Source organism: Amblyraja radiata, chromosome 25, assembly GCF_010909765.2.
Source record: "Amblyraja radiata isolate CabotCenter1 chromosome 25, sAmbRad1.1.pri, whole genome shotgun sequence".
In the NCBI taxonomy this organism is placed as follows: Eukaryota; Metazoa; Chordata; class Chondrichthyes; order Rajiformes; family Rajidae; genus Amblyraja; species Amblyraja radiata.
The window spans coordinates 5,792,482-5,808,560 of NC_045980.1; the positions used below are offsets into that span (position 1 = coordinate 5,792,482).

Consider the following 16,079-nt stretch of genomic DNA (forward strand, 5'->3'; position numbering starts at 1 on the left):
AATGCTGGAACTGAAATACTGGCATTTCACTTTTTGGATGACATAATAGAAACTTTAATGGTAATGGGTTTGTGCTGCCCACTAATGCATTTAGATTACTGGCCAGAAGTGTTCCTATCTAAACCTCACAGTGGATGTCTACAGCAGCTGCCACTGTTAATCGTTGAACAGCCCTGTGGTGGTGTTTTTGGTACTCACCACCCTTGTAAGCCGCCACTGCTATGGTGCTATTTATCCTCACAAAGGAGACATGTGGCTGTAGTCCAAGTTCTGCAGAGCTGCGTGACGTTTCCAGATACAAGGCACTGCTGTCCCAGGTGCTTATATCCCACATTCTCACGTCTCCTGATGTGTATCTGAAAGAACCAGTTCAATTATCTGCTTGTTTATTCACAATGTTGGCCACCTAGTGAAGTTACTAATTAGAAATAATATAAGCAGCTATGATTATGATTCAAAAGCTCTGAATGTGGTCACAGAGCATAATTTAAACTACAGAAGATCGCAAACTTCACAGCACAAAAAATAAATGTATCCAGTTGTATGGTCTCGATAAGTAGCAGACACCAGACCGTGTCAGCAATCTTCTGAAAATCCACAATCTCTTTCAAGTAAAGCTGCTTGGATATTCATCCATTTAAAATGCCCATTTTTTAATACAATAATCCGCATGACTGCAAGTTAGCTGTTATGCATGAGGTCCTCTGATTTTCTCACAAATAATACTTTTATGCATATTAAATGAATGAAAAACGCACTTTGGTGAGTGCTCAAGGGGAAAATATAACCTTTGCACAAATATAAAGAGATAAATCATGTGCAAATTATTTTAGGCCACAAGTGTTTATAAACATACAAAATAGGTGCAGGAGTGGCCATTCGGCCCTTCGAGCCAGCACCGCCATTCAATATGATCATGGCTGATCATCCAAAATCAGTACTCTGTTCCGGCTTTTTCCCCCATATCCCTTGATTCCTTTAGCCCGAAGAGCTAAATCTAACTCTCTCTTGAAAAGATTGTCTACTTTAACCAATTAAGCACTTTACTATAGTGGTTAAATACATATAATACAAGAATACCATGGTAACCAGTTATTCAACTGATCTTGAGTATAAACTGTATTTAAATTGAAGAATTAGAAACAACATCTTTAATAAGGTACCAAAAATATTGCAATCAAATAAATACTCTCATTTAAAATTCATGATTTAGATGAACAATGATTAGTTAGGATTCTTCAATTTCACGAGTCAAGAGTGTTTTATTGTCATATGGCCTGAGACAATGAAATCCTTACTTGCAGCAGCACAACAGTTACGGCATGTAAATATTGTACTCTTCAGACACCGTGAGAGCAAGCAAAGTGACATAAAAAATCAAGCCACTATAACCATTTATATGTAGATACTCTCAGCTAAATTGTGTTTAAAAATAAGTCCACAAGGGCTAATTCCACACATTATAATCACTTTAAGAGATATTTTTTAAACAACAAGGAGCTATGCTACATTTGAAATTAAATAGTTCAAAGTCAAGATTTTGTCTATGAACTGACTTTCAACAAATAAATTCAGATTTCTTTTATTACTGATAATGTGTTGTTATTGACCCAATTTGTGGTACCACAGGCTTTACTGAGAGGAACCACTGGCATCATTTTCTCCTGCTTTAGTTTGGCAGAAGTTGCTAAATGGCATGTGGGTAATGGGCATCCTGCCTGGATGCTGAGAACACTATTGTACTTGTTGGCTACACACTTCTCTGCTAATGTATCCTTTTCCCCATTGTCCAATGTGCACACATGCTTTTTATGTTAATAGCCAGTTTTTTTTCCCCCTCTTTATGCTCTTTAATTGTGGCATGAAAGTAATTTTTTTAATAAAACGCAATCACTTCAGTTATATTTAACAACCATATTTGTTTCACTCAAATTGTTAATAATACCGGTATACTTGGTGAGTCGATGACAAGTACACATAACCTTAAACAGAACAGTGTCATTAGAAGATTGAGGGGGGACCACATTGAAATTTACAGAATAATGAAAGGCATAGATAGAGATGCAATTCAATGACATAAGATAAAAGATTTAGGATATCCAGGAAACTAGACAGAAATTTTAAAAACAGGACCTTAAAAGTTAGTAATATCTAGTACACTCATGATTCAGAGGCAGGAGATACCAATTCAAAGCCAAGGGTCCCGATGGTGTCAGCCCTCGGGTACTCAAGGCATGTGCCAGCCAGGAGTACTCCAGCATATCTTCAACCTGAGCCAGAGCCTGGAGAGGGTTCCTGTAATGTGGAAGACATTGGTTCCTGTACCAAAAAGTACGCGTCCCAGCTCCTCCAATGACTACAGACCGGTGGCACTGACTTCACACATCATGAAGTCCCTGGAGAGGCTGGTGCTCACTCACCTGCGACTTCTGGTTAAACCCTACCTGGACCCCCTGCAGTTCGCTTACCAAACAAAGATAGGGGTTAAGGACGCCATCATTCACCTGCTCCATCGTTCCTATGCTCACCTGGATAAGCCGGGAAATCATGAGAGTCATGATTTTTGACTTCTCCAGTGCTTTCAACACCATCCGGCCTGCACTGCTAGGGAGCAGACTGACGAAGATGTGAGTGGATGCTCCATTGGTGTCCTGGATCACCAACTACCTGACTGGACGACTACAATATGTCAGGCTACAGAATTGTATCTCGGACATGGTAATGAGCAACACAGGGGCCCCATGGGGGACAGTCTTCTCTCCCTTCCTGTTCACCATCTACACCTCGGACTTCAGATATAACTCCAGCTCCTGCCATCTGCAGAAGTTTTCACATGATTCTGCAATTGTGGGCTGCATCAGTGAAAGACCGAAAACTGAACTTTGTGGTCAACAACTTTGTTGAGTGATGTGGGCTGAATCACCTGCAGCTCAACACCGACAAGACTAAGGAGTTAAAGGAGAGGAACACCCCTATCAATGGATCATTAAATATTGGGAAGGAGATGAGAGGAAATTTTCAAGAACTACAGAATTGTGATAAAGGGTCTTCCATTATTCAAATATAGAATAACGAAGGATAAAGAAGAAAAGGACTTGTTGAACGTGAACTCCATTTTCGTTGGTGTGCTGCAGGTGATTTAGCCCACACCAGTCAACAAAATCATTGACCTCACCTCTGTGTTTTACTGCAATGAACGATTCGGGTAAGCGCACATAGTGCTGGGCTTTGTCCTGTGGAATATAGTGAATATATGGTGGGGCAAAAATAACATTATCAAATATCATTGTACAACAATGTTCATATCATCAAAAACCAAAAGACTGGAGAAACTCAGTGGGTCAGGCTGCATTTGCGGAGGGAAATGACAGACGTTTCAGGTCGAGACTTTCTTTAGACTGATAAAGCACTGAGGGGAAAGCTGGAAAAGAGAGGTGAGAGTGAGGCAATGCCTAGCAAGTGATAGGTGAATACAGATGAGGGGGAGTGATTGCAGATGGATGGAGAAGGTGCCAAAGGTTTGAGGTGTAAAGGAGACAAAAGGGTGTTTGATAAGGAAAGGTGTGAAATGCAAAGCCAGAGAGGGATATGGGTGGAAGGTCCAAGGGGGAGGGAAGATAAGCATATGGAGAAGGGGAAATGAGCAGGGTGACGAGGGTGGCAGGAGATAGTCAACAAAGCCAAGGAACTAATCATGGACTTCAGAAGGGTAAATCAGGAAATCCATGTTATAGAAACCATGTTATAGGAAAGATGGTGTCGAGCTGCAAATTTAAAAACTAAGATCATTTACAGAAATACAAATTAATGTTGCTGTCTAATTCTACAACCTGCACAAACTTTGTCTAGCGCCTAATGGATTCAAGAATAATGACAACACTCATTTTTAGAGCCATTTATAGGAGATAATTTGAACATGTGGGAAATCAAGCATACTGTTAATTTTGAGAGCTCAACAATAAGATAAACTATTAGAATAAATTCAATTTGAAGAATTTGGATTTGAGCAATTTTGATAAAAGATGTAAATGCGACATGAGAATTGACATCAAACCTCAACAAAGAAAATACAAAACTGTTTATATTAGAAAAAAAGCCAATGCACTTTTTCTTTGTTGCACTGGATACTAATAAAATTATCTCATTTTAATATGTCAACATGTTATTTGTCTAACTTCTCCTCTAACCGATTTCATCCCTGAAGATGTTCTATTCTACTTTAATCTTTATTTGGTTAATAATACTATGGCACATGAGGTCAACTTGAGTAGCAAAGGATCACATCGGTAAGACCAAGCGTAGGCTTAGCGATCGCTTCGCCGAACACCTCCGCTCGGTTCGCAATAACCAACCTGATCTCCCGGTGGCTCAGTACTTCAACTCCCCCTCGCATTCCGAATCCGACCTTTCTGTTGTCGGCCTCCTCCATGGCCAGAGTGAGGACCACCTTAAATTGGAGGAGCAGCCCCTCATATTTTGCTTGGACAGTTTGCACCCCAGTGGTATGAACATTGACTTCTCTAATTTCAGGTAGTCCTTACTTTCTCCTCCCCTTCTCAGTTCCCCCCCCCCCCCCCCCCCCCCCCCCCCCCCCCGAAGAAGGGTTTCGGCCCGAAACGCTGGTATTTCCTTCGCTCCATAGATGCTGCCTCACCCGCTGAGTTTCTCCAGCATTTTTGTGTACCCAGCTCATTGTTTACTGTTCTGTAGATCAGAATATTATACAAGTAGAGGGTCACATTTGGGAAACGGTGTGGTGAGCTGAAAATGAGACCCTTCAAGCTGCCAAATACAAGACGTACAGGTTTGTACGTTAATTGGCTTGATAAATGTAAAAATTGTCCAGTATAAAATTGTCCAACTTCCAGTATAGTCCCTGGTGGACTCTTCGGAAGGTACAAGGTACAAGGTACAACATGACTGGAATACCCAAGGGAATTTCAAGCAATGTAACAAAAATAAGTTGCGGCCATTATTTTGTCACTTAGCAAACCATACTGGATCCTGTTACATCAAAAATACAGTATAACAGGCTTCAAGATCTGGATCTGTATGTTACAAAAGATTTATTTTAACAAATACGAGACTTTGTTGCATGATGAAACTAACTATTTGCTGATTAATTCCACGTGATGGGGGGAGCAAGAACTTGCAGTGGATAACTACAGTTGATATTTATGAAGTACTTTTTAAATGGTTTTGTATTTCAGCAAGTTGAAGATGAAGCAAAAGAAAATCTGGATTGTACAACATTGATTGAGAATGAGGTAACCACAGTCACAGTCTCAAATGGCAAGGATCAAGGGTTGACCAAGTATACAGCCACTTCTACCACCTGATAAATTTTTAATGATATACACAAGACAGTTGGAGCAGATGCTGGATTAAATTGGCTTATGTCAGACTGTAAACATGAGGCTCTATTGTCATGAAAAAAGTCACAGGACTGTATTGCCATGCAGTTCATATTTCATCAGATCAATAAATGAAATTCTGCTCTGTTCTTCTTGGTTGCACTCAGTAAATTAGCAGGGGTAAAAAAAAAGAGGCAACTCTCGAGGGAGTGGAAAGACCCGTAGGTTGCTCTCCTGAAATTTTCTAATTTAGGACAAATTAAATAAGAGACAGATAAAATTGAATCAAATGTTGACAGATTTTAATAGAATTATCATAAAACTAGATTTAGCCCCATTAATGTGGCAGCTTTTAAAAGCATTTACAACGCATGCTTGCAATGAAACTGTCAGGTAAGTAAAACCACACACAGTGATGTGTGGCTATTATGACAGCGCATCCAGTAAAACTAACAACAGTTTATCAGAGTTCTTTAAATGAAGAAATCCTCAAGCTCTAATCTCTTTTCAAAATTATATTCCACCAGACTAAGTGGGACCCGTTGGGTCCCTGTCACACAGGAGGCTTGGTCCCTCAACGCAATATTCCACCACTCACCCAAAGCCCCCAACGACACAGGCGCAGCTCATTTCCCCTCATCCCTAGCACTTTCTCCATCTCCTCTTCGCCCTCCCTTTTCTTTCCCCTCTCCTCCTCCCCTCAATCCCTCACCTCTCTCTCCCTCTCCTTTTCCCTACCCTCTGTCACTCACTCTCTCCCTCCATAACTCCTCTCCCCTCCCCACCCCCTTCCCTCCCCTCTATCCCCCACCTCCCTCACTCACCTCCCCCTATCCTCCCCATTATCCCTCTCACCTCCCCCACTGCCCTCCTCTCCCTCTATTCCCCACTCAATACCTTCCCCCACGCCCTCCTCCTCTACTACCCCCCTCCTCTCCCTCTATTCCCCCTCCTCCCTCTTCTTTTCCCTCTCCTCCTACCCTCCCCCAATCCCTCCCTCACCTCTCCTTTCCCCTACCCTCAGTCACTCCCTCCCTCCCATAAGTCCTCTCTTCCCTACTTTCCTCCTCTCCCTCTATCCCCTCTCCTCCCCCACTCGCCCTCTCCCTCCCTCTTGAGGTTGCCGTTCCTCTCCCCTCTTGCGTGCCCCGGATGAACATCAGCCATCGGCGTCCTTAGAGCCAGGACTCGGATTGGCCCGGAAGCACCAGCAGCTACAGCCACGGCGGGAGGGGGTGGTGGGGCTGAGCTTGGAGAAAAGATGGGGGAAGAGCCATGGGGGAGAAGGGGGGTATCACGAGGGAGGGGGGCAGGAGCCAGCGAGGGGGATCAGAGGGGAAGGGGCTGGAGCTGCGGGCCGTTGCGATGGAGGTACTTTTAGGACTTACAGCGAGCACTGGACGCTCTCCTCCTCCAGGATCAGACTCTCCACTTTCCGTTTGTCGACACCTCCGACTCCGGGCCGGGCCGCTTCCGGTCCCTCCGAAACCTGTGCCCGGTTGGAGACTTCGCTGGCCATCCAGAGCGTCCCTCAGCTTCAGTGAAGACACGATGGCGCAGGAAGCGGCAGATCGTCCCGCGGAGTGACAGGAGGAGACCAATCCGCACGGCGTTGACTGGCAGGAGAGGAGATCGATCTGCGGGGGCGCATTTTTTTACGATTTTTAAACCTTGCTAACTTTTACAACATACTACCAATCGGAACAAAACTTGTTGCACTTGCAGCACAGGAGAACAGTCAGTGAGCTGACAAAAAATCGTAGCGCTATCATGTACTGTTTTTGCGCAAATAGAAAAACCGTGCAAACCGGAAGATCACAAGATCAGAGTTTTAGTTATGTATAGATGTTATGGGTTTCAATCAAACAGGGTGGAATTCAATAAATTTCATGTTTACATTTTCTTCCCAATTTTCATCTGTTCTCCTTCAGGGATACCGATGCTGAATTCAGACCGCTTAATAGAACTATAAGGCCATTCGTTATGTATGAACAAGGATTATGGATGTCTGCAGCAGAAATGCTATAATTAGATACATATACTAGTATATAATATCAGCAGGTGTCAATGGCCCGTAAACTGAATGACCCTGAATTGGATGTAAGCACAAAAGACAATCAAAGTAGCCCAACTGTTGGTCACTTGAGATCATTTACAACAACATCGGTGAGGGATCAGCAGTGGCTACTATTATCCTGAAAAGCTTACCAAGCATCAGTTACCTTTACTCACAGGATAGCTCAGCTCGGCATTATTTATTTTACAGAGTTCAATATGACTTGAATTTTTTCTCTCCAGTTAACTTTATGTGCGACTGTTTATAGAGATTTGAATCTAATCGATCAATGTGATCCACTTTATCCAATAAAAGTAACCAATTTTCCCATACTCTCAATTATCAGCAGTACATTGGCACAACGTATTTGAGTGTTCCACACCGATCTGTAATGAGTGGTATGGTACTTTGGTGAGCTTTTTGGCTGAATTGTTCTGAGAAATTAAGACTGGAAAGCTCACTGACTTAAAGTCAGTTCCAGAACAACAACTATTATACCTGGAAATTAAACAAACTTAAAAAAAATGTTCACATCTTTGTTTTGCGTTCAATCTCATCCAGGCCACATAAATCCCTATTGTCACCTCTTAAAGTATCCCTTAATCATAAGATACCCATGGAAAGAAAGTTCACATTATCTTAAAAATAATAAATTTACAGCCAGTGCAGCTGCCAGCTGAACATTGCTAGGAACTCAGTGCAAAACATGGAAAGTACTGATACAATGCGAAGGAATACACTCACTTCAGAATAGGTTCACTTTTTCTGTTTCTAAACTTTCAAACCCTATGAATTTGGACAGGGAAAAAGTTGGGGGAAAAACTGCCCCATTCTGTTAACCATCAAAAAGTGACCTTTATATAGATTCCTTTAATCACTTTTTCGAGTTCACAGCTTTCAGAATTCAAACATCTATTGATCTAGAGATTTTGTGCAGCAGACATTTCAGCTATTGGAGGCATAGAAACATAATCACATCGAAAATAGGTGCAGGAGGAGGCCATTCGGTCCTTCGAGCCAGCACCGCCATTCATTGTGATCATGGCTGATCGTCCCCAATCAATAACCCGTGCCTGCCTTCTTCCCATATCCCTCGATTCCACTAGACCCTAGAGCTCTATCTAACTCTCTCTTAAATCCATCCAGTGACTTGGCCTCTACTGCCCTCTGTGGCAGGGAATTCCACAAATTCACAACTCTCTGGGTGAAAACATTTTTTCTCACCTCAGTCTGAAATGGCTTCCCCTTTATTCTAAGACTGTGGCCCCCGGTTCTGGACTCGCCCAACATTGGGAACATTTTTCCTGCATCTAGCCTGTCCAGTCCCTTTATAATGTTATATGTTTTTATAAGATCCTCCCTCATCCTTCTAAGCTCCAGTGAATACAAACCTAGTCTTTTCAATCTTTCCTCATATGACAGTCCCGCCATCCCAGGGATCAATCTCGTGAACCTATGCTGTACTGCCTCAATCTCAAGGATGTCCTTCCTCAAATTAGGAGACCAAAACTGTACACAATACTCAAGATGTGGACCCACCATGGTAGAATTTAATTGGTTAAAGGTTGAATGGCATTATTTATTTTAAAGACTTCAAAATGATCTAAAATTTGAATTTTTCACTCCTGTTAACTTTGTGTGTGACTGTTGATAGAGATTTGAATCTAATCGATCAATGTGATCCACTTCATCCAATAAAATTAGTCCACCAGCTTTGGCAATATTGGCTCAGATCAAAGATTAATCATTTGAAGAACTCATCTTCAAATCTCAGATGAATTTCAGTATCAGTCTTGTGAGCTTGTCATGACTGGTAGATGTCTGTGCTGGGAATGGGTCAATATTAAGTCACACCTCCATTATCTGCATCAAGAACTCTCAAGTCAGGAAACTGAAAGTTAAAGGCGTCTCTCTTTAACTGATATGTAGGATGGAACTGCAGATGCTGGTATACACTGAAGATAGACACAAGATGCTGGAGGAACTCAGCGGGACTCAGCCTTAGTTACTCCAGCACTTCGTGCCTATTTAACTGATGTTGGAAAAGCCACCACTTGGTAGTACAGTAGAAATCTTTCTCATATTTCACACTCCTTTGTGCTTCGGAGGTTGTTAATTATGCCAAATTCCAGATAGTTCCAGACCTTGGACCAAAAGTTTATTGTAATTGGCTGAGGTAAATAAATGTCTTGTAAAATGTCCTCTCAGCTGTCAAAAACTACCTTGTTTTCAATTTATGCAATACTCAAAATGAGAAGAGAGAGTGTACCAATCACCATAGGCATCACTGATAGCACACCAACAGAGGTCAAACAGATGCAAGATGTCCAATTGTGAATCCTGGTTCCTGCCAAGTAAAGCAAATTAATCTAAGGTAGCAGAGCCTGTAGGGAGGAACTGCAGATGCTGGTTCCAAGACATGCAGGTTTGTAGATTAATTATCTTCTGTATATTGTCTCTTGTATGTAGGATAGAACTAGTGCATGGGCGATTGCTGGTCAGTGCAGATTCGACAGGCTAAAGGGCCTGTTTCCACTTTTTATCTAAAACTAAACTAAAAGGCTTGGAGGTAAATTTGATGGTAGTTTAGGTTTAGGTTTATTATTGTCACATGTACCGAGATACAGTGAATAGCATTGATCCAAACAGATCAGATATAGCATACATAGGTACAATCAAGTCAAACTCAAGTACAATAGATAGAGCAAAGTGGAAGATATGGAGTGCAGAATATAGTTAGCTTCGTAATGCATCAGTTCCATATGCAAACTTCAATGTCCCCAATGGGGTACAGGTGATTTGGACAGTACTCTAGTTTATGGGGAAAACTGTTCAGAAGAATAGTTCTGGTAATAGAGGAAAGAAGCTGTTCCTGAGTCTGGTGGTGTATGTTTTTATGCTTCTGTATCTTCTGCCGGATGGGATCAAGGAAAAGTTGGAATAACCAGGATGGGACAAGTCATTGATTATGTTGGCTGCCGCCCTGAGGCAGTGTGACATATGGATATATAGTTTGGGAGGTGCTGATTAAAAAATGCAGTACATCTGTAGATCAATGGTATGGCAGTGAATGGGGTGCCAGCCTTTGTTGCCTGAATGTTGTTGAGCTTCATTGCAAGTCCTTTAGGTTCGTACAAAGTGGAAAGCATTCCATCATCCTCTGGACTTATACCTTCTTGATGGGACAGTTGATGGGAGCTGAAATCTTCAAATTCTTGGCCATGCATATCTCTAAAGATCTGTCCTGGATCCAGCACATTGTTGCAATCATAAAGAAAGCCCATCAATGCCTCTACTTCCTTCAAAGATTTAGGAGATTTGTCATGTTGAGGAATACTCTCCTGAACATCTACAGGTGTACAGTAGAGAGCATATCGATTGGTTGCATCACTGCCTGGTTTGGCAACTTGAATGCCCAGGAACAAACAAGTCTGCAAAATGTGGTAAACGCTGTTCAGTCCATCATGGTACTGATATCTCCACCATCGAAGGGATCAACAGGAGTTGCTGCCTCAAATCCCAACATCATCCGGGATTCACTCCACCCTGGCTGCACCCTCTTCACTCCTGCCACCAGGAAGAAGGTATAGGAGTATGAAAACTATAATGTCCGGGTTCAGCAGCAGCTTCTTTCCAACAACCATCAGGCTATTAAACACTACTTCCGCCAACTAAGCTCCAAACTACATAGACTTGGGGGGCATTGTTTTGTATTTGTACTAATGTTTTTTTGTGCACTGCACTTCTTTTTGTTGTTTATTATGCTGTTTATAGAGTAGTATGCTTACATATCAATGGGCTGCTACTAGCACGAATTTCATTATTCTGTTTCTGAATATGTGACAATAAAACACTCTTGCCTCTTGGTGAAAAGGCTTAAGGTATTAGAGGCAAGTTATACACCATAGAATCAGCGGAAAAACAATCAAAGAACTCCAGTAGATTTGGAGACTTGGTTGTTGCCACTGGCTCCAATTATAAAAAGTGCTTTCACATGAGCTAGATCGGATTCCTGCAAGTGGTGAATTTTCAGTGATTCAATTACATTTTATTGTCACACTAGACTAAGTGGGACCTATTGGGCCCCAGTCACACGGGAGGCCTGGTCCCCCAACACAACCCATTCCCCAACGCAATATTCCACCACTCACCCATAGCCCCTAACTGTGCAGGCACAGCTCCCCTCATCCCCCAGTACCCCCTCCCCTCCTCTTCATGTGTGGGAGGGGAGGGGAGGGAGGCAAGAGGGTGTGGGGTGGGAGGTGAGGAGGGGTGTGTGTGGGCAGGGTAGTGTAGGAGGGAGGAGAGGGTGGTGTGGGGGGGAGTAGGTGAGTGGGGGTGGGGGGATGTGTGGGAGTGGGAAGGGGTTGTGGGGGTTCTCAGGCCGGGAGGCTGGGCGGCTCGCGGGCTGGGCGGCTCTCGGGCTGGGCGGCTCTCGGGCTGGGCAGCTGGGCTCTCTCACGGGTTCTGGACTCTCTCACTCACGGACTCTGGACTCAGCCCCGCCTCCGGGATTTTATTCTCCTCACCCCGGTGATTGACAACGGGTGCCGGAATGGGCGTTACCTTCAGGCAAGAAGTTCAATCTGCTGATCTCACGATTTTTAAACCTTCATAACTTTTGTAATATTCCACCGATCGGAACAAAACTTGGTGTGCTTGGAAGAGGAGAACGGTGAGTAAGGTGGCGAAAAAATCATAGCGATATATGGTACCATTTTTGCGCAAATTTTAAAAAAACGCAAACCGGAAGAGGACAAGATGAGAGTTTTAGTAACAGTATAGATAGATAGATATACCTAGGTATGGTGAAATGCTTTCTTTTGCATACATCCCGGTAAAATCATCTAGCAAATCTCACCTATGGAGCACACAAGTGTCGATAAAATGTTTTGATGCCGACAGTTATAAACATTCACCTAACAGTCCTATCTACTGCCTGCCACATGTTGCAGCAGGCCACCACCCCCCCCTCCCACTCCCCAGCACCCCCTCCCCGCTGGGCTCCCCTTCATTCTCGCCGCCCCTCCGGCAATTTGCTTATTGCTGTTAAATTATATTGTCAAATAAATGGCAGTGTTATACTGCCACTGCGACTGCCTGATATAAGGCACCAATAAGTCTGGAGCAGTCTTTAACACTACAATCAGAATAGAATCATGTTTTCCAACATATCGTGCAATGAATTAATGTCCTTCTTCAACAGTGTTGGGTACTTCACAAGATGGCAAAAATGGATCTTCCACTCGACCCTTTACACTCATTTGCAAGTTCTGCACTGTTTTCCACTGGAATATCCACCATGACTGAGAATGAGTGTATTTGTGAAGACACTTCTTGTTATTTCTTTGATTATCTTCTTCCATTCATTACTGCAAGTGGAAGGACTTCAGAGCTTTATCCTGATTTATTGGTTTTACGATCCGTTAGTTCTATGGCATGGAGTTCTTGCTATTTACTAGGTTTATTGAGGTTTTACTGGAACTTCATTTTTAATAAAATGCTGCCAATGCTTCTGGCATATTCTTCAAGTAGGCTTCAAAACTCAGAGGTAACAACACTGGCAACAGTAGTGGACTGCATCTCTGATGCTGTGGGGAGACCACGCTACCTCGTGGATGCTCAGTTTTGAGCTGTGGGTCAATGCTTCCAATTTATACCTATTCCAAGATGTTTGTGAAGGGGACTTTGAATGGGCAGTGTACTGGGAAATCTGAGAAGGTTGGCACTGCACTGGTGAAGTCCATGAGCAGCAACAAACCTGGAGGATCTTGGCAAAAGATATGCACATGGTGATTTTTAAAATTTTAACAAGTGTTCTGTTCCCACCCGCTGTCAAGTATTCTGTTACCAGGCAAATAATAAAATCAATCTTTTTCTCCGCAACAGGCTGGCTGTATAGCTTATTGTTCCGTTTTTTCTCTCTCCTCTTTGTCTCGTTGCAGTACACCTGCTTGAATGCCAATTGAAACTACCATTTCCAAGATAAATTACATTTCATGCCTAGCCAATAAATTAGACAAAAAGTGTTATGTTGTACATTTCCTTCCTGCTTAAGGACAGTAAGATCAGTACTCTGTCACCACCACCATCCCACACCCCCCCCCCCCACCCCCAACCCCCCCCCCCCCCCCACCCACACCACCCCCAAACCCCCCACCCCCACCCCAATATTTACTTCTAACGGGAATTTAAACGTTTTTACTTCTACGTTACTTTTAATCTTTAAACGGAACCACAGTGGGCAGAATACACAGGGTCTCTTAATCATGTGACTCATTCAATGCCATATTTCGAATACTTTGAGAATGAGGCGTTAATATTTTAAAGCACAGACAAAACACAACCTTGGATAATACTGAACACCAGCATGTTTACAGTATAAAAATGTCAACATAAGGTTCTCGCAAGTTTTATGTCCGAGTTAGAAAAATAGATTCACATTTATGCATCATATCACTTTCAGAATATCCCAAAGTTCCTTCCACCAAATTCAGTCCTTTTAAATGTAGTAAATTGATGAGGTTGTACATATTAGGGAAGCGTTTTATAACTACCTTCTACATTCTAGTAAAAGTTATAATATTCTAAACTAATTTACAAAGATAATAAAAAGTGAGGATTTATTTCCAATATTCAAATTAATTAGAAATAAGTCAACAAAAATAATCAACATAGAAAACAAAAGGGCAATTTAAACATTATCACCGATCAAACAAATATCCTAAAAGTTTATTAGTAGCATGGTGCTGTCATTCCCTGCACAGCAAACACTTGCAATGCATTAATAAAAAATGAAGGGTCATACAAGCTTAGTTTTAACATTGTAATATAATACTTTTATTATGGTCATGAACTTTAAATAGGGCAACCACATCACCACAAGGTCAGATTTCAAAAATGTATGTCTGCATAATGATGCATCTGACAGACAAGCACTTCAATATTTGTGAATACCTTCATATGTGCTGATCAGTCCCATATGGTGCTCTGTTCTGCAACACATTTGAATTAACAAATGCGTTCATACATCAGTAAAGCCTTGAAGTATGGATCTATCAACGTTGTGCGAGTAATTCTGGCTGCAGAAAATGTACTACAATTATGTGGTAACCGAAGGAGGTATTGGGAAACAGGCAAAAACCCTATCTAAACTATCTGACCCTATCTATCTATATTACTAAAAGTCTGTTCTTGACCGGTTTTGGCCATCTGTGCTGCGATTTCCGAGAGAACGCCGCCACCTACGGCCGTCATTTTTGGCCACCTTGCTCAGAGCCCCCCTCCGCCGCATGTGAGCCGAGGATTTATCCCGTTGATTAAAAATGACAGAGATATTAATGTTTTTACAAAATTCCCCATTCTCATTGCTGCCCCCGCTGGCGGCAGGGGGGAGGGACTATAAAACCAGGAAGTGGTGTGCCTCACTCACTCTTCAAGATGGAGGAAGGCAGAGGGTCACGTTTCTCTGAGCTGTGAATAACACTGAACACATGCCTACTCAAATGTAAGTGCCCTTAGTGGTTCTAAAATGTTTGCAGAATGTGTCTATTGGTTCTAAAGCTTGCAAAAAAAGTGTCTATTGGTTCTAAAGCTTGCAAAAAAATGTCTATTGGTTCAAAAGCTTGCAAAAAAATGTCTATTGGTTCTTAAGCTTGCAAAAAAAATGTCTATTGGTTCTAAAGCTTGCAAAAAATGTCTCTATTGGTTCTAAAGCTTGCAAAAAAATGTCTATTGGTTCTAAAGCTTGCAAAAAAATGTCTATTGGTTCTAAAGCTGGTAAAAATATGTCTATTGGTTCTAAAGCTTGCAAAAAGTGTCTCTATTGGTTCTAAAGCTTGCAAAAAAAATGTCTATTGGTTCTAAAATGGTTCATACTAGTGCTCCAGCTTTGGCTTGAAGTTGAAAGGCACTACTTACTGCAAATGGTGGCTTGGGTGTAGCTTGAAGTTGAAAGACACCACTTGCTGCAAATGGTGGCATGAAGTTGAAAGGCACTACTTACTGCAAATGGTAGATTGGTTGCTTTGGCTTGAAGTTGAAAGGCACTACTTACTGCAAATTGTGGCTTGAAGTTGAAAGGCACTACTTCCTGCAAATGATGGCTTGGGTGTAGTTTGAAGTTGAAAGGCACTACTTACTGCAAATGGGGGGCGTGGGTGCATTGGCTTGAAGTTGAAAGGCACTATTACTGCAAATGGTGGCTTGGTTACTTTGGCTTGAAGTTGAAAGGCACTACTTACTGCAAATGGTAGCATGAAGTTGAAATGCACTACTTACTGCAAATGGTGGATTGGTTGCTTTGATTTGAAGTTCAAAGGCACTACTTCCTGCAAATAGGGGGCGTGGGTGTGGCTTGAAGTTGAAAGGCACTACTTACTGCAAATAGGGGGCGTGGGTGCATTGGCTTGAAGTTGAAAGGCATTACTTACTGCAAATGGTGGCATGAAGTAGAAAGGCACTACTTACTGCAAATGGTGGCTTGGGAGCTTTGGCTTAAAGTTGAAAGCACTACTTACTGCAAATGGTGGCTTGGGAGCTTTGGTTTGAAGTTGAAAGGCACTATTACTGCAAATGGTGGCTTGGTTGCTTTGGCTTGAAGTTGAAAGGCACTATTACTGCAAATGGTGGCTTGTTTGCTTTGGCTTACTTACTGCAAATGGTGGCTT

At 42.3% G+C, this 16,079-nt stretch overlaps 1 protein-coding gene across 1 annotated transcript in view; it reads right to left on the reverse strand.

The window, feature by feature from the left end:
• The window catches only part of fbxw8 (F-box and WD repeat domain containing 8), a 182,592-nt gene that overhangs the window by 116,461 nt on the left and 50,052 nt on the right, over positions 1–16,079 (reverse strand). The window contains exon 5 of the mRNA XM_033043117.1: positions 199–356. Coding sequence (XP_032899008.1) covers positions 199–356 — 158 coding nt within the window. The remainder of the gene's footprint in view (positions 1–198; positions 357–16,079) is intronic.